The following is a 23,263-nucleotide window of genomic DNA, read 5'->3' as shown; positions in this document are numbered from 1 at the left end:
GGAAAACTATTCAATTCTCAAAAAGCTGTGGAAAGGCTCCACGCTGTAGCTCCGTGGTTGGGAGCCGGCCACATACACCAGGACTGGTGGGTTCAAACCTGGTCCAGGCTTGCTAAACAACAATGACAACTACAACAACAACAACAAAAAGCTGTGAGTTGTGGTGGATGCCTGTTGACCCAGCTACTTGGGAGCTGAGGCAGTGAATCGCTTGAGCCCAGGAGTTTGAGGTTGCTGTGAGCTGTGACTCTACAGCACTCTACCGAGGGCAACATAGTGAGACTCTGTTTCAAAAACAAAAACAAAAACAAAACACAAAACAAATAAACAAAAGCTGTGGAAAACGCCTTTTGTGATTTCATTGCCATTTCCTCTCCAGGCTTCTTTGCTGCTGGAATACACAAACTACCATTAACATGAACAAAATTGTGTTGTAGTTTAGGCCCATATTTGGATTAATTGTATTGCTCCTTATTTGGACTATAATGAACTGCAATTTTTATTCAAAACAGACATTTCATTTAATGGCCTAATATTAGTTCACATCACTCGTGTTCGAATTGATTACATTAGACTTTAGTCCACACCTGGTATTATTTGATACTTAGAATAGAGAAGCTTGCAAAATACATTTAGACTTCAGGACTTACAACAGATTCATACATGCAAAAAATTACAATGCAATTCTAAGAAGAGAGTGATTAAACCTTCCTTTGTTGATGTACGAATAATTGTATATCCGAGAGTTTGACAAATAGAGAGATAGAATCAGAATTTAGGCAGAAACAACAGTATGTGCAAAAGCATGAGCCCGTGAAATTTTCTGGAAATGGAAAAGGAGACTAAATCATAAAATTCTAAATGGAAGCTCTTTGAAAAATAGTTATCAATAAGCTCCTTTCCCCCACATACTATGAGTTTTATACATGGAAAGAAAAATGTATTATTTGAGACTGCCCCCTTTTGACTTTTTCTTACCACAACTTACCACCCTTTGCAAGATTCCCTATTTTTAATGATCTCATGATTTATAAAAAGAACAAAAGAAACCCGAGATGGGCGGCGCCTGTGGCTCAGTGAGTGGGGCGCCGGCCCCATATGCCGAGGGTGGCGGGTTCAAACCCAGCCCCGGCCAAACTGCAACAAAAAAATAGCCGGGCGTTGTGGCGGGCGCCTGTGCTCCCAGCTGCTCGGGAGGCTGAGGCAAGAGAATCGCGTAAGCCCAAGAGTTAGAGGTTGCTGTGAACCGTGTGACGCCACGGCACTCTACCCGAGGGCGGTACAGTGAGACTCTGTCTCTACAAAAAAAAAAAAAAAAAAAGAAACCCGAGATCTTCTTAGTATTCCTTATATTGGCTATAATCTTCAGATAAAGAAAAATAGTTCAATCAAATTTATGTCCATTCAACTAATGGTACCCCCAAATGAAGAACAAGTTTGATAAAATATAGGCTCCCCCCTTATTCCTAAATTGTGGTTTTGCTCTGTCACATACTAGGTAAGTGGCCTGGGACAATTTATTTATATAATTTAAGCCTCTGTTTTCTTATCTATGAAAAATAAAGAGGAAATAGAGGAATTACAAAGATTTAAGGAAATAATGCACATGGAACACCTAGGAGAGTTCCCTGGCAAATAAAAAAAACACTCAATATGTGTTAGCTGTTATTAAATGACGAAATTTACCTTTCAGTGTCATTTTCCATTGTTCATATTACTTAAATAGAAGAATCCATCATTCCATTAATAGATGTGTACACCTTCTCCCCCCGTCTCTCTTGCTATTCTCTTAAAGTATTCTATTCCCTACCCTTTTCTATCTGCGGCCTGCCTATTTATCCTTCAAGGTCTTGTCTTGTCTTTTCAGGTTTAACTAATTCAGAAGTCATTGCTTTCTCTTCTATAACACTGGAGGATTTTTCCTATGACTTAAAAAAACCTGCACATTACAAAGACTGATTTTTTTTTTTTTTGTACTTTCTTGCAAAACTATCTTTCTTCCATGCTGGATTTGGAGCTTATTCAGGTTGGGAATTTCTTGAGGTCATACTCAAAATAGTCCTTTGATGTATTCCTACTCCAATATTTCAGGTGAATAAACTGAGATTCAGGAAATTGAAGTAAATTTGCCAAGGTCGCACAACAGTTTGCAGATAAAGTTATGTCTCAAAACTTTTCTTAAAAAAATTCTGATACTGTTGTTCTTTCCATGATTGCTACATACAAAATGACCTACTTAAGCAGAATGGATATGCATGTAAAGACCCTCAGAATTTGGTACAAGTGGTAATAAGTTGATGACAAGTTAAGGGTTGTAATGTACTTTTCCCAATTCAAAGCATCCAGGAAAAACATTGTAGAAACATGAGTTTTGCACTCTCTCCAAGAAATTTGCCACTGAATTATGTTCAGTAATTCACCTGAAAAATGTAAACATTACCTGAATCTTGTAGATAGCTATAGTCATAGCCCAGATCTCTGGATGAAATAAAGAAATCGCCATTTCTGTAGAGAGGTATAAAAGGAACCATGTAGGATTCCCGGTTATGGCCAATGGGCGCATTGGCTTCTGGGTAAACTTCTTGAAGAGGACGGTGCCTTCGGAGCCACTGTTCAAAAATACTGCAGAGGAAACGGTTATTTAGACCAAGAAATACATTTTGTAAAAACATTGAAATTCTTAAAGTAGCAAGGCATATAGTAAGATCCAAAGACATAGAAAGATGCTGAATATATTCTTCATACTTTAAAAATATTTTGTGAAGTATTAGTTCATTCTTTCAGACCCTGAAGAAGCTCACTCATTTAAATACAAATATTGAGGATAACTGTCAGAAAAGAATTTCCTAGGATATGAATTAAACTAATACAACCAGTTTTGAACCTCCAGAATGATACATAGCAAAAGTAATTATTGGGTGAGTGACAATTGAGTCATGGTTGTAAAGTAAATATAGTTTTTGTTCCAAAGAAAGTTAGCCTAAGGAAAGAATACATAAAACTAAATTGGAAACAGTACTGGAATTTGGTCAGTCTTTGGTCTAGGTGAGGAACTTTCAATTATTTCAACCTCCATGTTGTGTTCAGTGATGTTTAATGAATTTTGATGGGAGACAGAGTTCACTTCTAATTTATAGAGGTTAAATTACTTATACTTGGTTTCCCAGCTGGTCTTAAAGCTAGAGTATGACCATATGATCAGTATTCAGCCAGACATACCCATTTATAAATTTGAAATGAAGATAGTAACACAAAGAAGCAAGGATGATGGAACACCATTCTGGAGGTAGACAGTGGTAATGGCTATGCGTTTAGTTTTCAGGGGCAGTAAAACCAGATATCTCAGCAAAACGATCTGTTGCCCAGAAGTAGCCTGTGTCTCAGCATGGTTTTAGTTGATGTCCTTGCTGCTGCCATTTCCCCTTGTTCCCACCTATTTCTGACCCTGCTTCGCCATTATTCTGAGAGCTATCTAACATCCTTTCAATAAATTCTTTTTCTATTTAAATTAGCCAAGGTTAGTTTTGCTACATGCAATTAAAAACTCTTATTGGCAAAAAGAAAAAAAAGCTAACAAATAAAAGGATAAAGAAGGAAAAATGGAGGAGAAACGCAAGTTGCAGGAAAATTTATAGTGGGCCTTTAAAAATATGACACAGAAAAAGGCTTTGTATTATCTTCATATAACACAGAAGAAAGAACACAAGAGCTGGGTCTGGGAACTCTCCCTGAGGCTAACCTCTGCATTTTTATAGCTGTATGACACTAAGCAAATCACTGAATTTGGAGATTTAGCCTATTCATCCGTAAAATGAGAGCAATATCTGTTCTACCTGTTTCCAAAGGCATTAACCAGTGTGATTGTGTGTGTGTGTGTGTGTGTGTGTGTGACAGTGCTAAATAAGTAAGCTGTTGTTACTTAGCTGTAAAATTTAAGCTAGGAGATAAAAGGTGAGGACATCACAGAGAAGGTGGTGTCTAAACATAAAAGTGTTAATGCTTTAAACAAAAAAAATAAAATTTTGCAAATAGAGTTTTCACATTCGAAGTACAATAAAGAAGAGAACAGGGCTCATTGCGCTTTTCATGATGGAAAACAATTATTTACTTAGAGAATCTGGATGTCAAACACTACCTGGGATCAGAGTTGGTTTTTGAGTGTGAATTAATGAAGAGATCACTAAAAAACACTAAACATATGGCCCATGAATACCAAGTATTCCCTAAATTGGCTCAATTATCTACCTACCATTGGTCAAGTTGCACATAGTCTTGTGTAAAAATATTAGTTCTGCAGGTTGTGACAAAAAATACATGTAATATTCCTTAATCTATTTGATTTTCTTTGTCTTCATCTGCAGAATGACAACAATGCCTGTGTCATAAAGTTGTTGTGAAGATTAATGAAAATAATATGAAATACATTTGTCTCCATTGCTTTGACAAACAGCAAGCAGTAAGTTTTATCCTTCCCACACTCATCTCCCTTCTCCTCAATATTATCACACTGAAAGAACTTTAAAATCGATAAGAGACTTAGGATATGCTGTAATATAAGTGCCAAAGCCATGTACATTTGAGAAGGCTCCTTATAGATGGTTATTATGCTGATAGGCAGAAAAGAGACAGAAGGTTCAAAAATATTGGTTTTTATCAACTGAAGAAATTAGGAAATAAATCCCAAATTCTATTCCATAATTCCAAAATATAGAATACCATCCTATAATTTATGAACTAGTCTTTTTGTTTGAACTTCACAAAAGTTTTACTTGTTCCTCATATATAATTCAGAAAATACAAAAAGGAGAAAAGAAAAAAAATCACATCATTGTTTCATGTTTTATTATATCTAGTTTTGAAGTATGCGTATACAACATTCTATATGCATTTAATAAAAAAAATATATTAGAGTATTTTTTATTATTAAATCATAGCTGTGTACATTAATGCGATCATGGGGCACCATACACTGGTTTTATAAATAGTTTGACACATTTTCATCACACTGGTTAACATAGCCTAACTGGCATTTTCGTAGTTATTGTGTTAAGACATTTATATTCTACATTTACTAAGTTTCACATGTACCCTTGTAAGATGCACCACAGGTGTAATCCCACCAATCACCTTCATGCTGCCCATCCTCCCCCCTCCCTCCACTCCCTCTCCCCCTTCCCCACATTTTTAGGTTATAACTGGGTTATAGCTCTCATATGAAAGCCATAAATTAGTTTCATAGTAGGGCTGAGTACATTGGATATTTTCTCTTCCATTCTTGAGATACTTTACTAAGAAGAATATGTTCTAGCTCCATCCATGTAAACACGAAAGAGGTAAAGTCTCCATCTTTTTTTAAGGCTGCATAATATTCCATGGTGTACATATACCACAATTTATTAATCCATTCGTGGATCAATGGGCACTTGGGCTTTTCCCATGACTTAGCAATTATGAATTGGGCTGCAATAAACATTCTGGTACAAATATATTTGTTATAATGTGATTTTTGGTCTTCTGGGTATATACACAGTAGAGGAATTATAGGATTGAATGGCAGATCAATTTTTTTTAAATATCTAAGTGTTCTCCAAACATCTTTTCAGAAGGAATGTATTAATTTGCATTCCCACCAGCAGTGTAGAAGTGTTCCCTTTTCTCTACATCCATGCCAACATCTCTGGTTTTGTGATTTGGGCTAATCTTACTGGAGTTAGATGGTATCTAAAGGTAGTTTTGATTTGCATTTCTCTGATGATTGAAGATGATGAGCATTTTTTCATATGTCTGTAGGCCGCGCGCCTGTCTTCTTCAGAGAAGTTTGTCTTCAAGTCCCTTGCCCAGCCTGTGATTGGATCACTTGTTCTTTTCTTGCTAATGCGTTTGAGTTCTCTGTGGATTCTGGTTATTAAACCTTTGTTGGAGACATAACCTACAAATATCTTCTCCCATTCTGAGGGCTGTCTGCTTACTTTATATACTGTGTTCTTGGCTGTGCAGAAAATTTTAGTTTGATCAGTCCCAGTAGTGTATTTTTGAAGCTGCTTCAATTGACCGGGGGTCCTCATGAAATACTCAACCAGACCAATTTCTTCATGGGTTTTCCCTGCACTCTCTTCTAGTATTTTTATAATTTAATGTATTAGGTTTAATCTTTAATCCAGTGAGAGTCTATCTTAGTTAATGGTGAAAGGTGTTGGTCCAGTTTCAGTCTTCTGCAGGTTGCCAGCCAGTTCACCCAGAACCATTTGTTAAATAGGGAATCTTGTCCCCACTGAATGTTTTTAATTGGCTTGTCAAAGATCAAGTAACGGTAAGTAGCTGGACTCATCTCTTGGTTCTCTATTCTGTTCCAGACATCTACTTCTCTGTTTTTGTGCCAATACCATGCTGTTTTGATCACTATCAATTTATAGTATAGTCTGAGGTCAGGTAGCGTGATTCCACCTGCTTTGTTTTTATTTCTGAGTAATGTCTTGGCTATTCGAGGTTTTTTCTGATTCCATATAAAATGAAGTATTATTTTTTCAATATCTTTAAGTATGACAGTGGAGCTTTAATAGAGATTGCATTAAAATTGTATATTGCTTTGGGTAGTATGGACATTTTAACAATGTTGATTCTTCCCAACCATGAGCATGGTATGTTTTTCTATTTGTTAACATTTTCAGCTATTTCGTTTCTTAGAGATTCATAGTTCTATTTATAGAGATGTTTCATGTCCTTTGTTAGATAAACTCCCAAATATTTCATTGGCACTACTGTGAATGGAATAGAGTCTTTAACTGTTTTTTTCAGCTTGACTATTGTTGGTATGTATAAAGGCTACCGATTTATGAATATTGATTTTGTAACCTGAGAAACTGCTGTATTCCTTGATCACTTCTAAGAGTTTTGTTGTAGAATCCCTGGTGTTTTCCAGATATACGATCATATCATCTGCGAAGAGCGAAAGTTTGATCTCTTCTGACCCTATATAGATACCCTTGATCGCCTTTTCTTCCCTGGTGATGGCTAAAACTTCCATTACAATATTAAAGAGCAGTGGAGACAATGGACAACCTTGTCTGGTTCCTGATCTGAGTGGAAATGATTTCAATTTAACTCCATTCAATACGCAAACGTGGGTTTGCTGTAGATGGCCTCTATCAGTTTAAGAAATGTCCCTTCTATACCAATTTTCTTAAGTGTTCTGATCATGAAGGGATGCTGTATATTGTCAAAAGCTTTTTTGCATCAATTGAGAGAATCATATGGTCTTTGGTTTTTAATTTGTTTATGTGCTGAATTATACTTACAGATTTATGTATATTGAACCAACCTTGAGACCCTGGGATAAAACTGACTTGTTCATGATGTATAATTTGTTTGATGTGTTGCTGGATTCTGTTTGTTAGGATCTTGTTGAATATTTTTGCATCTATATTCATTAGTGATATTGGTCTGTAATTTTCTTTTCTTGTTGGGTCTTTCCCTGGTTTGGGGATCAGGGTGAAGTTTGCTTCATAGAACGTGTTAGGTAGTCTTCCTTCTTATTCTACATTTTGGAACAGGTTGAGTAATATAGGTACTAGTTCCTCTTTAAAGGTTTGGTAGAATTCTGACATGAAGCCATCTGGTCCCAGGCTTTTTTTTAAGGGAGATTTTGTATGGTTGATGCTATTTCAGAACTTGATATTGGCCTTTTCAACATTTCCACTTGATTCTGGCTAAGTCTTGGAAGGTAACGTGCTTCCAAGTATCAGTCAATTTCCTTCAGATTTTCATATTTCTGGAGTAAAGTTTCTTCTAAAATTCATTAAAGATTTTTTTGATTTCTGAGGAGTCTGTTGTTATTTCGCCTTTCTTGTTTCTGATTGATGAGATTAGAGATCTTACTCTTTTTTCCTAATTAGGTTGGCCAAAGGTTTATCTATTTTATTGACCTTTTCAAAAAACCAGCTTTTTGATTTATTGATCTTTTGTTTTCAATTTCATTTAATTCTACTCTAATTTTGGTTATTTCTTTTCTTCTACTGGGTTTGGGGTTGGAATGTTCTTCCTTTTCCAGTCGCTTGAGATGTCCCATTAAGTTGTTAACTTCCTCTCTTTCCGTTCTCTTGAGGAAGGCTTGCAGTGCTATAAATTTCCCTCTTAGAACTGCCTTTGCGGTGTCCCAGAGGTTCTGATAGTTCGTGTCTTCATTGTTGTTTTGTTCCAAAAAATTGGCGATTTCCTTCTTAATCTCATGTCTGACCCAGCTATCATTCAGCATAAGGTTATTTAACTTCCATGTTTTTGTATGAGTATGCAGATTCCTGTTGTTTCTGAGTTCAACTTTTATTCCATGGTGGTCTGAGAAGATGCAAGGAATAATCTATATTTCTTTAAATTACTGAGATTAGACTTGTGACGTAAGATGTGATCTATTTTGGAGTATGTTCTGTGAGCTGATGAGAAGTATGTGTATTTAGTTTTGTTGGGATGAAATTTTCTATAGATGTCTGCTAAATCCAAATGTTGGATGGTTAGGTTTAAATCTAAAATTTCTTCCCTCAGCTTCTAATTGGATCTATCCCACACTGTCAAAGGAATGTTGAAATCTCCAACTATTTTGGAGCTGGAGGAAATCAAATTGCTGTTGTCTGCTAGAGTGTCCCTTATAAATTGAGGTGCATTCTGGTTGGGTGCATAAATATTAATAATTGAAATCTCATCATATTTAATCCTACCCTTAACAAATATAAAGTGACCATTCTTATCCTTCCTTACTTTTGATGATTTAAAGCCTATTGTGTCTGCAAATAGAATTGCAACACCTGATTTTTTCTGATTACCATTTGCCTGAAATATGGACGACCATCCTTTCACTCTGAGTTTATATTTATCTTTTAAGGTAAGATGTGACTCTTGTAAGCAACAAATATTTGGCCTGAGTTTTTGTAACCAGTCAGCTAACCTGTGCCTGTTTAGAGGACAGTTTAAGCCATTCACATCAATGGAGAATATTGATAAGTCTGGTAAAATTTTGGGTATCGAGTTTTTCCAAAGTCCAGTGGGCATTTTTAATCCTTTTGCCATTGTGGAAGTTGGAGTTTGATCAAAAGTTTCTGAGTGAGTTTACTTTTGTGGTAGAGGTTTGGGGTGGTCATTATGGAAGATAGGTCTGAGAATATCCTGAAGAGCTGGTTTGGTTATGGCAAATTTCTTCAACATATGAATGTCATTAAAGTATTTAATTTCTCCATCATAAATGAAACTCAATTTAGATGGATACAGGATCCAGGGTTGAAAGTTATTTAGTTTTAGGAGCTTAGAAGTTGATGATCACCCTCTTCTAGCTTGAAAAGTTTCAGCAAAGAGATATGCAGTCATTCTAATATTCTTCCCTTTGTAGATAATGGATTTCTTACGTCTGGCTGCTTTGAGAATTTTCTCCCTCATATTAACTTTAGTGAAGTTAATTATGATATGCCTGGGGGATGTCTTATTGGGATTGAGTCGTGCTGGAGTTCTGAAACTGTCGGCTATCTGAATTTCAGAATCTCTAGGCATGTCTGGAAAATTCTCTTTCATAATTTCATGGAGAAGGGCCTCTGTGCCTAGTGAGGCCACTTCATCAGATTCAGGGATTCCAATGAGGCAGATATTAGGCTTCTTCGAATTATCCCAGAGTTCTCTGAGAGAATGATCCATTTTTGCTCTCCATTTCTCTTCCTCTTTGAGAGTTTGGGAGCATTCAAAGGCTTTGTCTTCAATGTCAGAAATCCTTTCTTCTGCTTGCTCCACTGTTAATGAAGGATTCTACTGTATTTTTAAGATCTTTGAGGGCTGCAAATTCTTGCTTCAGTGTGTCTAAATCTTTGGTGGTTTTGTCTTTAAATTTGTTAAATTCTTGAGACAACTTTTGAATTTCTCCTCAAATTCCTAATTCCAACTTTTGAATTGCTGCTCCAATTTCTAATTCCAAATTTTCCTCCACTTTATTAATCTTGTTTGCAATCCAAATTCTGAATTCGATTTCTGATATCTCGACCAGCTGTTTATGAATGGGACCTTCAGTTACATCTGCCATATCTTTCCTTGGGGGGGTTGATCTATTCTGGTTATTCATGTTACCAGAGTTTTTCCGCTCATTCTGCCCCATGATTATTTTACACAGTTTGACTTTTCCCCTGGAGCTTTGTCGAGGACCCGTACAGTGCTATGGCCTGAGAAACTGGGGACCTGTTTGGTGTGGTGGGTCTAAGTTGTTCTGTCTTTTCAGTTAGTCTCTGTCCAACCCTAATGAAACAGTTACTCTGGGTTGAACAAATACCAGCTGTGGAGAAATAGCAGCAATTAAGTCACCCCACCCCCCACAGGCAACAATTGGAAAAGGACAATCAAACCTTCTTACAAGCACACACCCAGGGCACCACTTGAATAGTCCTTGGGTGATTGGCTCAGTTCAAAAGGTCCAAATCAGTTGTCTCAGTGAGCACCTGTCTCAGGTGGGAGAGCTTAAAAGGTCTCTGGCAACTGGATTGCAGGGGTCTGTTGACAACTCAAATATTTTGAACTCTGCTCATTTGTTTGTGGGGCACTCCAAGCCGTTCTCAAGGGGGAGGGGACTCCCGTCCACTTGGTGATGAATTTTGTACCTTTTGTTTGTATTCTTGGTGTCGCAGCTCATCTTAGAGGGGTTGATGTGCATTCTTCAACCTTCTCTCTTTGTGCAGCTCTAATGCACCAGGTTACTTGCTAAATTTCTGTCCTTTAACTCTCCTTCAGGACCGGAACCTCTGTGGAAAGCTGGCTTCAGTTAGCCATCTTGTCTCTGCCTCTGAAAATAGTTTCTTTGGAGTCGAAGCTTGCCTCAGCAGGGAAGATGAGCAATTATCTATCTCATCTCTCAGCTCAACTCCCCTCCTGCAGCTTTGGTGGGTTCTTTCTGGTTATTATCTCTCCCTCCAGAATGGGGCTTCTATTGAGAGCTGGCTCCAATCAGCTTCGTTCCCCGTTCTCCCTTGTTCTTGTTGAATGTGAAAATTTGAGTTAGGAAAAAAAGCCAACCCGAGGATTTAGCAAAACACTAAACCCATTGAGACCAAATGAGCAAATAAACAGATAAAAAGCCTACCAGACACACAAGCATACAGATGCACAAACAATCAGAAACACATAGACATACAGACAACAACAACAAAAATCAACTACAATAGAAATAATGATAATTGTAAAATAATTGAGAAAAAGGTAAAAAACAAACAAACAAAAAAACCTCTAAAAATCTGATGTAAGCACTCTCAGAAATCAGTTTTTGTGGCTCAGAGTCTCACTTTTGAATCTGGACTTTTGAGTCCAGCCACCCACCAGTTCACTGCACAGCCTGAACTGCCAGCCCACACCAATATTCCCCACCAGAAATGGTCCAGTCTATTTAATCACTCCTGTTGTTCTGGGGGAAGGTGTCCGCCATTTCAAACAATTCAAAATGTCTGTTTCCCTGGGCAGGATCCATTCCCTTCAATTTTCCATCGGGTTGCTTAGCCCCTTGTGGCTCTGAGTGGGACCCCTTTTGGGTTGCTAAACTCGGCTCAGGAATAAATTTTTGTCAATTGGGTTTTGCCAGGAATTGCAAGCTGCTGTCCTCTGTGAGGGAGGGGCTGCCTGCCAGCATGGCCTAGCAGAGAAAATCTCTACAACAGAGTCTGTGGTTTTAAATTACATCTCATATACAGCAATCCTCCAATTTGCTGCACATCTTCAGCTGTCTGTCCACACCAATAATCCATACGGGGAAAAGGTCCAGACCCACCTTCCTCTCACCTGATGACTTGGGAGAGGTGGGCTACACATCTGTCCTGTCCGCCATCATCTATATTATAGTATTTTAGAATACATTCTATTGTACTAAACTGTGTATTTTCAACTGGTCAATGTATTTTTTAATGAAACAGAGGCCTTCCCTCTCCCCTATTAAACTTTGACTGACTAAGCAACAGTTTATAATGTACAATGAGCTGTTAGATAAGAACTTCAGGCAAAAATTGTGCCTTTTGTCAATTGGGGAAAATTACTTCTGTAGTCCAATTCATAAATAATCTTGTTTCTGCCAAAAAATAAAAAAAATATTTACCTATGTAGATCAAAGACATCAATTTTATTAGAAAAAGATTTAATGGAAGAAACTATGAAATACCGACATACTCCTTATCAATGAAGGCATTAATCTTGATTAAATTCTTCATCAGTAGTTCTCACCTTCAGTTAATTTGACCAAACCAGATCTAGAATGACTTGCATCAGAATATTAGTGTTTAATTTACTGATATTTCAGAAAAAGAAAATCTCCTCAGCAAAAATTCATTTAAGCCAAATTTAAACAATTTTCTGGAAATCTGAAATAGTGAAATTCACAATAGAGAAATTAGAACCAAATAAAGAAGATTATGGATGGAAATATGAACAGATGTGCTTCATGAGTAAACTGATATAGTACTTCTGGCTTTGGGACTGACATGTAGAAGACCCTGGTCACTCCCATCTCTAAAGGAAGAACACGTTAGTTAAACTGAAATTAACAATTTTTCTTGGACCCGTGAGAGAATTGAGGTCATAGGACACACTGCCAACTCCAAAACTAGAGAGATGAGTGTATCCAGAGGAACACAGTTGAGGTCTTCTCCCCAGGAGCTGAGGCAGCTGGGCTCCCATAACCGTAGGGACACTGAAACAGTTTGACGAGCAGCTGAGAGACTGAGTCTAGACTAGTGTTGATATAAAATACTGGGGCTGCAGATTTAAAAGCATTTGCACATATTTTTCAGTATTAGTTCCTGGAAACACCAGGTTTAGTGATGAAGGTTTAAGAAAGGTCCTCTCCTGGCTCTGCCACCAGAAGAGGAGAGTGACCATTGTGAAATACGCCCAGGCCTTCTCCATTTTTGAGGGGTATGCAAAGTTTGAAAGTTAAAGACTGGAAAAAGATTTACCATAGAATATTAATCAAAGTAAAAGGAGAAAGCCTATACTAATATCAGGTGAAGTGGACTTCAGAACAAAAACAAATCAGTAGAGTCAGAGAAGGATAATTTACACTGAGAGACGAGTCCATCCACTGAGAAGACACAGCAATCCTAAATGTCTATGCACCAAACAAGTAGAGCTCCAAAATATGCGAAGCCAAAGCTGGTAGAGCTGAAAGGCAAACAAACAAAACAGAAACCAGGCAAATCATGATTAAGGTTGAAGATTTTACTACCCCTTTCTCAACAATTTATAGGACTAGGAAGAAAATCCACAAGGATATAGAACTCAACAACACTATCAGCCAAAAGAATCTAATCAACATTTATAGAACACTCCAATCAATATTTAAAACAAAAAGCTTTTCTCAAATTCCTACAAAACATTTACTAAACATATGCCCATGTCTTTGGCTATAAAACAAATCTTAACAAGTTTAAAAGAATTTAAAACATACATATTATATTTCCCTTACTATAATGGAATCAAACTAGAAATTAATAACATAAAAATAATAGGAAAATTTCCAGACACTTGGAAACTAGATAATTAAGTCTAAATAACCAAAGGGGTAAAGAAGAGGTCTTTTTGGAAAGAACAAGTCTTAAGTAAAACAAGAATACACAGAACTGAATAAAAATAAAAATAAAACTTATCAAAATTTGTGAAATAAGGCTTAAAACAATATTGAGGAGAAGTATAGTATTAAATGCATACATCTGAAAAGGAAAGTTTCAAATTAATAACTTCAACCATCGGAATCTAACAAAAGAAAAATAATAAAACCAAAGCAAGAAAAAATGAAGAAAATAAGAAAGATAAGAGTAGAAAGCAATGAAATTAACAAACAGAAAACAATGGGGAGTGAGAATATGACAAAGAGCTGGTTCCTTGAAAATATCAACCAAATTGACAAACTAGCAAAAATTAAAAGAAAAAAAAAGAGTGAAGACAAAAATCATCAATATTAAGAAAGAAACAGGGAATATTACTATAGATCTTGCAGACATCAAATGGGTAATAAAAGAATAATATAAGCATCCTACATGTATACATTTGACAATTTAGGTGGAATAGACCAATTCCTCAAAAAGCACAATATACCACCCACTCAATATGAAATAGACCTATAAATGTTAGAGAAACTGAATTAGTAATTTTAAAATTCTAGAAATGGAAATTCTCATGTACATGTTTTCCTTGAGAATTCTATCAAGTATTTATAGAATTAACAGAAAGTCTATACCAATTCTTCTAGAAAACAGAAGAAATAGGAACAATTCCAAAATAATTATGAAGTTAATATTATCCTAATATTAAAACCTAATAAAAGGGAAACAACAGATCAAGATCACTCATGTATATAACACGTAGAGATAAAAATTCTTAACAAAATATTAAAAAGTAAAATTCAGGGCGGTGCCTATGGCTCAGTGAGTAGGGAGCTGGCCCCATATACCAAGGGTGGCAGGTTCAAGCCTGGCCCTGGACAAACTGCAACAAAAAAATCGTTGGGCATTGTGGTGGGTGCCTGTAGTTCCAGCTACTAGGGAGCCTGAGGCAAGAGAATCACCCAAGCCCAAGAGCTGGAGATTGTTGTGAGCTGTGATGCCACAGCACTCTACCGAGGGTGACAAAGTGAGACTCTGTCTCAATAAAGAAATAAAAAAAGTAGAATTCAGCAATATATAAAAATAATTATTTTCCTTAAAACTAATGGAGTTTATTCCAAAATGTAAAGCTGGTTCAATATTTACATAATCTGCATCTTAACTCTTAAATAGCAAAAATCTATGGGGGTTAGCCTAAAGAGCTTGAATTTATTCTATATGTTTATGAAATGGGATACATTGTTGTTATTTGAGAAGGAGAATGATGTTTAAAAAATATAGTGCATAACGGAATTTATATGGAAGTGTTATATAGAACAGAGTTTTTTTCCTGAACAGATAAGTGGCTAGGAACCAATACTTTTGGTGTGCCTAAGTATCTAGAGCCTATATTAAATGTAAGAAAAATCAGAGCTCATTTCGGTAAATAAGACAAGAAAGCAAAGAAGGTCACAAATATTTGAACACCAGGGATGCCATCTGGCAGAGCAAAATTCACTATGAGCTCAAATGCTTCTTTCAGATGAACAGCAAATTGTGTATGCACGCCTAAGTATATTTATGATGTACAATTATAGAAGCATATGGAACACAAATGTCCACATATTTTATGCAGTAATAATATTAATATCATTGGAAATTTAGATAAGAAAAAGTATGATGTGTTCAAGTCTAGCCTAACGGACAAAAAAGATAATGTAAAGCATCCTTCAGAAAGCAAATTTAACTGGAGCTGCAAACTTAATCAGAACAAATGATCCTCACTGCTGGAAGGAAGGAGCCCCAGAAAGGATAGATCAAGTGCTAAAAAAGAGATTTTCTCTGTATTTTACCCTTAAATAGTACTGAGATACTTACCCACCTACTTAACCTGTAGTCAAAATCATCATCTACTTATATATTTAAGGTCATCTACTCCTTTAGTATTTATTCCAATTATAAAAAATTGACAGATATAGTTATGCGTTACAAAAGCTAGTCATCTGTGGCACTCAATCTGGGTTGAAAATATAATTCCTTCTTTTGGGAAGGGAGAAACCCACTGTTCTGTTTATATTGAATCTTCACTAAGGGGAGGAAGATACCATGGAGAAAAAGATTTCTATTTAGGGTGCTAGGAAATGATCTATAGAATGGTGAGAGATTAGTGAATCCTATTCTGAAAATAAACAATAAATAACAGAGGCCAGAAGACCAAAGAAGCAAACATAGAACCATCCCCCAAAGAGTCCCAAATATAAATCAAAGAGACCAGGGACAGTGAGAATTTGAAAATCTCTCTAAATTGTTGTTGTTATCAATTACCCAAATGAGTGGTAATAAAAGGAAGAAATGGGGTCCACTTAAGAAACAGGTAAAACAGGCGCTATGACAATATATTCCACTCCCCAGGCAAGTGGCACAGGGAGAGGAATTCTGAGTCATGGAATGGACAAGAAAACTACATTTGTAAACTCCTCTTTGGGCCCAGATGACAACCCTCTTCTTTACAAAGGTCAAAAGAGTAAGCTCCATGTTTGAAGTCCTTCCTCAGGAATCGCTAATTTTATTTATCTCCCATGCCTTCTGGTTCTTACGATTTCTTGGTTCCTTTTTAAAAGTTAAGCTTGCCTGTGTTAGTAAGGGTCCAAGTTACCATTTTCTCCTTGTGTCCAATATATCTGAGAATCTCTAGATGTTATGAAGATATTTCTATCTATAATGATTCAAAAACCATAAGAATTTCTCAGAGGCTTGATTACCTAATGCATATGGGACTTAAAATTAATGTAAGAACAGATAAACCTTAAAAAATTGAACATGCACTAAATACATAAATATAATTTACTGGAGAAAAAAGGGAAAAATAAATAGTTTTTCTTGAAGCAGTGGAAAGAAAATTGCACTCAGGAAAAGAGAGTGCAGAGATTTAGATGTCTGACTAACATGTTAAACACATCACAGAATAGTGAGAATATTATCATCTACTTCAGGAGCTGATAAACAGTAGCCCTTGCAGTGCTTGAGGGCTTCCCATCCAGCTGGGCCATTTAAAGTTTCTGGAAATGGTTCTAAGCAAATGAAAAAGAACTATTCAAGAATTTTTATTAAAATCTAAAGAATAGTGAGAATGCATGTGAATCACCATCCTCTTACTTCCTATCAGTTGACATAGCTTGTTTTGAATCTGTAGATTTATTTGGAAAGTATCGCCATCTTAACAATAATTAAGTTTTCCAATCCATAAACAAGAAATGGCTTTCCATTAAAAACAAAAACAAACAAACAAACAAACAAAAACTTCATTAATTTCTTTCAATACTATTTTGTAGTTTTCAGAATACCAGTCTTGCACTTCCTTGGTTAAAATCATTCCTAAGTATGATGCTCTTTCTGATGTTATTGCAAATTGTTTTCTTAATTTCATTTTCAGATTATTTATTGACAGTGTATAGAAAAACAACTGCATCGAATCTGGCAAGAACAAAGAAAATTGATTTCTTTGATAGAAGTCCAATGGATATAATATTTTTTCTTTAAACAGACAGTAAGAAATTCTCCTTATGCCACATATGGCAAAGTCATACATGTGCCAACATCCGGGTAAAGGAAAATGTATAAAATGAAAAAACAGTGCTTCTGCTTCAGTGTGAAAAATGAAGATTTTAAAGTTAAGCCTTAGATTTTTTTAAAAGTTAGGATTTAAGTGTAACATCCTCTGACACCTTTGATAATGCGCACCTTAGAATATGCCAGAGAAAATATGCCATGAAAATGATTAGATTAACAAATAAATGAATAAACAAACAAAAACAAAAAATAAGTGGTTTGGATATTGGGCGAATTGAAGAAAAACAAAGTGTTTTTATTGTACACTTACTTGTAAACAAAGTAAATAGGCACTGACTTGTTTTCCCAGACTCAGTATGGGTTCAACAATAAGGTTTTCCTCCTCATAAAGGCCATCTAGCTGCCACCACTATGGAGGGCTCAGCCTAACTTGGGAGGCCAACTATGATGATGGTTCTGTGAAAACTCCACGCCTTCAGGGTAGATCAGGGACCAGTTACCCGCCTCCAACAATGACTACATTAGACAACTAGCATCCTAAATTGTATAGAAGTTTTTTTCATCAGGATAGATACATATCTGGATTTGGATTTGATTGCTCTGATTGTAATTCTTCAACCAGCAACACAAACCATGGACCCATAGAATGTTTTCATTATTGTCATCTTATTCCATTCAACATTGCTTCTGAGTATAGAATTCATGTCACAGCAAAAAGTAGTGTAAAAATGAGGTATTTACCTTGAAATGCATCAGTTTTATATGTGCTCTATCACCTAGGAGCAACTGGCCTTATGAAATAATAGATTGACCATTGAAGACTCAATTTTGGTAGCAGTTGGGGGAAAAACATGAAGAGTTGGAGTGTAATCTTACAAAGGCAGTATGTGCTTTGAATTACCAATGTTTCTCCCAAGTGCATTCTCTACAGGTGCTAGCAACAACAATGGAAGTGTGAATGATTCCTATGATGATTATATCTTATGACTCACTTATATAAGTTTTCTTTTCTATCATCACAATTATTAAATCTTCTGGGGTTTTGGCATAATTTCCTAAGGCAAAAGAACTGTTTCCAGAAGGGTGCATAAAAATACTGCATTGAATTTGAAGTTTAACTGAAGGATATCATGCAACTGAGCATATATATAAGAAAGAGGGATATTACACTAGTAGATGATATTGATCAAGGTATGTTTGGATTCCTTCTACACAGCAATGCAGTAAGGACTCTGCATGAAATTTAAGGAATACTTTTGGGGAGGTTTTAGCATTTCTATATTTCAACAGTAAAATTTAATGAAAGAACAGTAACCAAAGAAATAAAAAAGTCACTTAGAATTCAGACTCTCCAGGAATGAAAATTTGAATCATTTTATGGATAAAGAGCCTTAGCCAGTTGAGAGAAAACATAATTTGTTATGTGTAGTGTAAAAACTGTAAATAGCAACTATGGCTTATAATCAGAAGAAAATGTATAAAAATCTCTTGAGACTTCAGCCTAGGCAAAAAAATTGATTAGAACCACAAAGGCAAATGCAACAACAAAAATAAATAAATGTGGCTTGACTAAATTTAAAAACTTCTGCACCACAAAGAAAATAATCAACAGAGTACACTGATGATCTACACAATAGGAGAAAATATTCACCAACTATACATCCAACAAAAGGTTAATATCTAGAATCTACAAGGAACTCAAACAAAGTAGCAAGAAAAACAATCAACCCTATGAGAAGTGGGTACAACATGTGAACAGACATTTTTCCAAAGAAGATATATAAATGATCAACAAACATATGAAAAAATGCTCAATATCAAAGAAAAGGTAATAAAACTACAATGACATACCACTTTCCCTTCTCCGAATGTCTGTTATTAAAAAGTGAAAAAACAACAGATACTGACATGGATACAGAGATAAAAGAATGCTATACACTGTTGGTTAAATTGCAAATTAGTACAATGCCTATGAAAGAGAAGACGGAGATTCCTTAAAGAAGTAAATGTAGACATACATTTTACTTAGCTATCCAACTATTGGGTATCTACCCAAAGGAAATGAAGTCATTTTATTAAAAAGACATCTATACTCAATTGTTTATCACAACACCATTCACAATTGACAGATATAGAATCAACCTAAATGCCCATAAATACATGAGTGGATAATGAAAATATGATATCTATCTATCTATCTATCTATATGACACACACATGTGCACACAAGCACACACACATGCACATACCTGGGAGTACTACTCTTCCATAAAAGAGAAGAAAATACTGTAGTTTACAGCAACTTGGATGGAATTGGATGCCATTATCCCAAATGAAGTATCTCAAAGATGTAAGGTACACTGGAAACCAAGAAAAGGAGAGAGTGGAGGGATGAGGAATAAAAACCTACCTATGGTACAATGAACAATGTTCTGGTGAAGAACACACTAACAGCCCTTTCTTTTTCTTTCTTTCTTTCTTTCTTTCTTTCTTTCTTTCTTTCTTTCTTTCTTTCTTTCTTTCTTTCTTTCTTTCTTTCTTTCTTTCTTTCTTTCTTTCTTTCTTTCTCTCTCTCTCTCTCTCTCTCTCTCTCTCTCTCTCTCTCTCTTTCTTTCTTTTTAAGATTGAGTCTCACTTTGTTGCTCTGGGCTGAGTGCTGTGGTGTCATAGCTCACAAAAACCTCAAACTCTTGGGCTCAAGCAATTCTCTTGCCTCAGCCTCCCAAGTAGCTGGGACTACAGGCACCTGCTACAATGCCCAGCTATTTTTTTTTTTTTTTTTTTAGAGACAAAGTCTAGCTCTGGCTCAGGACAGTCTTGAACTGATGAACTCAGGCAATCTACCTGCCTCAGCCTCCCAGAGTGCTAGGATTACAGCCATTAGTCACCCCACCCGGCTAAAAGCCCATTCTTTTTTTTTTTGTACTTTTTGGCCAGGGCTGGGTTTGAACCTGCCACCTCCAGCATATGGGACCGGTGCCCTACTCCTTGAGCCACAGGCGCCACCCTAAAAGCCCATTCTTAAGTGTTATACAACGTATTCATGCAACAAAACCCCTTAATATTTTGAAATAACATAAAATAAAATATTTTCTCTCACCATACTCTTTTTATTTTTATTTTTTATTAAATCATAGCTGTGTGCAATCATGGGGTACAATGTGCTGGTTTTATATACAATTTGAAATATTTTCACTAAACTGGTTAGTTTAGTGGTTAACATAGCCTTCATGGCATTTTCTTAGTTATTGTGTTAAGACATATTATATTCTACACCTAGTAAATTTCACATGTACCCTTGTAAGATGCACCTTAGGAGGGAGGGTAATTGGTGGGACCACACCTACAGTGCATCTCACTGTATTCTTATGAATATAGAACACACAAATACCTCTATTATTTTGATAAAACTATAGAAAATAATGTTCTTGGCTAATTGGATGTGGGTTAATGTGACCTAGTAAATGTAAAACACAGGACGGTGTCAGCAATACTTCATGTGCACTTAGGTTTCATACATTTTTACAGACGAAAACTTGTATTTCCACATCCAGTTGCTTTCAAATAAGTTTTCCAATAATATAAACACATATTATATTTTAAATTACAATAAAAAATCATTTTTTTGAATTTCACTAGCAACGTTTCAAGTGCTCAACAGCCATTTACTTTCCGACTCATCGCACCCTGATGGTATAACAAACTATGTGTATAATTTCTAAACCCTATACAGCAGGTGGATGATGCCAAAGAAGGGAATAGAAATGAAATACTACTCTTCAATCAAAAAGCATTGGTCCTTTTATCAGAAAATTTTAGGTCAGCAGTTGAACTATTTTTCTTAATCAGGAAAAAATTTTAAGAGTGGAAAAAGAGATGTTTTTATACATTCAATTTGAAGATGATACTAGAAGAGAAAACTAGTATGAGTTTGAAATAGTTTACTTGAATGTTTGGGGCAAGACAATTCCCAGGGCACCATTTCTAAGTGAGTGAAATCAGACTACGTGGCTTATCAAAGGAAACAGCACAAAATAGTGTGTAAGTGCAAGGATATTGGTGCAAGACAAATTTGCTTTTGAGTTGTAGGATAGTCCTTTATGAACTCTACCCCAGGCATAATATTATCTATACAACACTTATAAAATTGAGTTAATATTAATACCTATATCTTCTAGGCTGGAGGTCTACCTGCACACCCTAATACAAATCTGCTAACACAGTGAACAGCTCCTAGGGGACAGACCAAGCTTCTCATGACCTTCACCACCCTGGATTCTCAGGAGGCCATGAGCCTGCTCACTTGCCTGGTACACCACTACTACATCCAGCATTTTTTTTTTTTTTGTGGTTTTTGGCCGGGGCTGGGTTTGAACCCACCACCTCTGGCATATGGGACCAGCGCCCTACTCCTTGAGCCACAGGCGCCGCTCTACATCCAGCATTTGAGAAAGCCACCATGCCAGGCTATCCAATGAATTCATACAGACTCTTTGCTAACGACTATATCCAAAAGCAAAGCCAAATGGCCCTACTCAAGATTTTGTTATAGTCACATTTTTAAGAAGTGAAGAATAAAGCAAAAAGTCCTGGCATTGAAAGTAAATTCAAAAATAAGAGAAGACTCTTTCTCCAGATGTGAAGAAATCAAACAACACTGTAAGTATGGAAAACAGGATGTCTGACACCTTTGAAGGATCATACTATCTATCTATGGATCCTAATGAAAATGAAATTTATGAAATACCAGAAAATAATGCAAAATACTGATTTGAAAGAAGTTCAATGATAGGCAAGAGAAATCTAAAAACAAATAAAGATAAATCAGAAAATCTATTGAGGATACAAATGAGAAATTTATCAAGGGGTAGATATCTTAAAGAAAAACCAAAGAGAACTTACAGAAATAAAAAAAAAATTATTGAAGGAATTAAAGAATATAGTGAAAAGCTTCATCAGCAGACTAGACTTAACAGAAGAAGAAGCTCAGAACTTAGCACAGGTCTTTTGAATTAATGCAGTCAAACAAAAATAAAGAAAAAAGAATAAAAAAGGAATGAGTAAATTCTTCAACCAATGTGGTACTAATCAAAGCATCCAAACTCATATATCATTGATATTTCTGAGGGAGAAGAAAAAAATATTTGGAAAACCTATTTAATGCCACAACCAATTAAAACTTCCATAGTCTGTGAGAAATTTAGACATCTACAAGAAGCTCAGCAAACATCACAAAAATACATTGCAATGATTTGTGCACGACAGGTAGTCATCAGACTGTCCAAAGTCAACCTGAAGTAAAAAAAATCCTAAAATCAGCAAGAGAAAAGTGCCTAGTCACCTATCAAGGAAACTCCATCAGCAAACTTCTCAGTAGAAAGCTTGCAAAGCAGAGATCAGGGCACTGTTTTCAGAATTCTAAAAAACAAACTAACAACAAAACAAACAAACAAACAAAAACCCTGTGAACTGTAAATTGTATCCAGCCACAATAAGCTTCATATATGAAGGAGAAATAAAATATTTTCCAGATAAGCAAATGCTGAGGGAATTCGACACCACTAGATCAGCTCTTTAAGAAATGCTCAAAGGACATTGAAATATGAATGGTTGGTATTTGCCACCATAAAAACATGTGAAAATATAAAACTCACAGGTCTTATAAAAATTACACAAAGACACCATGGAATATTATGCAGCCTTAAAAAATGGAGACTTTACCTCTTTCATGATTACATGGATGGAGCTGAAACATATTCTTCTTAGCATAGTATCTCAAGAATGGAAGAAAAAGTATCCAATGTACTCAGTCCTACTACGAAACCAATTTATTGCTTTCGTATGAAAGCTATAACCCAATTATAGCCCAAGAAGAAGGGGAAAAGGGAGAGGGAGGGGAGGGGATGGGAGAGGATGTGTGTAGGGAGGGTAATTGGTGGGACCACAGCTACGGTGCATCTTACAAGGGTACATGTTAAATTTGCTAAGTGTAGAATATAAATGTCTTAACACAATAACTAAGAAAATGCTGTGAAGGCTATGTTAACCAGTTTGATAAAAATATTTCAAATTGTATATAAAACTAGTACATTGTACCCCATGATTGCATTAATGTA

At 35.9% G+C, this 23,263-nt stretch overlaps 1 protein-coding gene across 1 annotated transcript in view; it reads right to left on the bottom strand.

Moving 5' to 3' along the window:
- Positions 1-23,263, bottom strand: part of TYR (tyrosinase) — a 78,355-nt gene that overhangs the window by 10,002 nt on the left and 45,090 nt on the right. Inside the window, exon 4 of the mRNA XM_053561784.1 lies at positions 2,441-2,622. Coding sequence (XP_053417759.1) covers positions 2,441-2,622 — 182 coding nt within the window. The remainder of the gene's footprint in view (positions 1-2,440; positions 2,623-23,263) is intronic.

The sequence above is a fragment of the Nycticebus coucang genome, chromosome 14 (genome assembly GCF_027406575.1).
Source record: "Nycticebus coucang isolate mNycCou1 chromosome 14, mNycCou1.pri, whole genome shotgun sequence".
NCBI lineage: Eukaryota > Metazoa > Chordata > Mammalia > Primates > Lorisidae > Nycticebus > Nycticebus coucang.
Note: the sequence above shows the minus strand (reverse complement) of the source record. Positions and strands in the feature narration are given on the sequence as shown.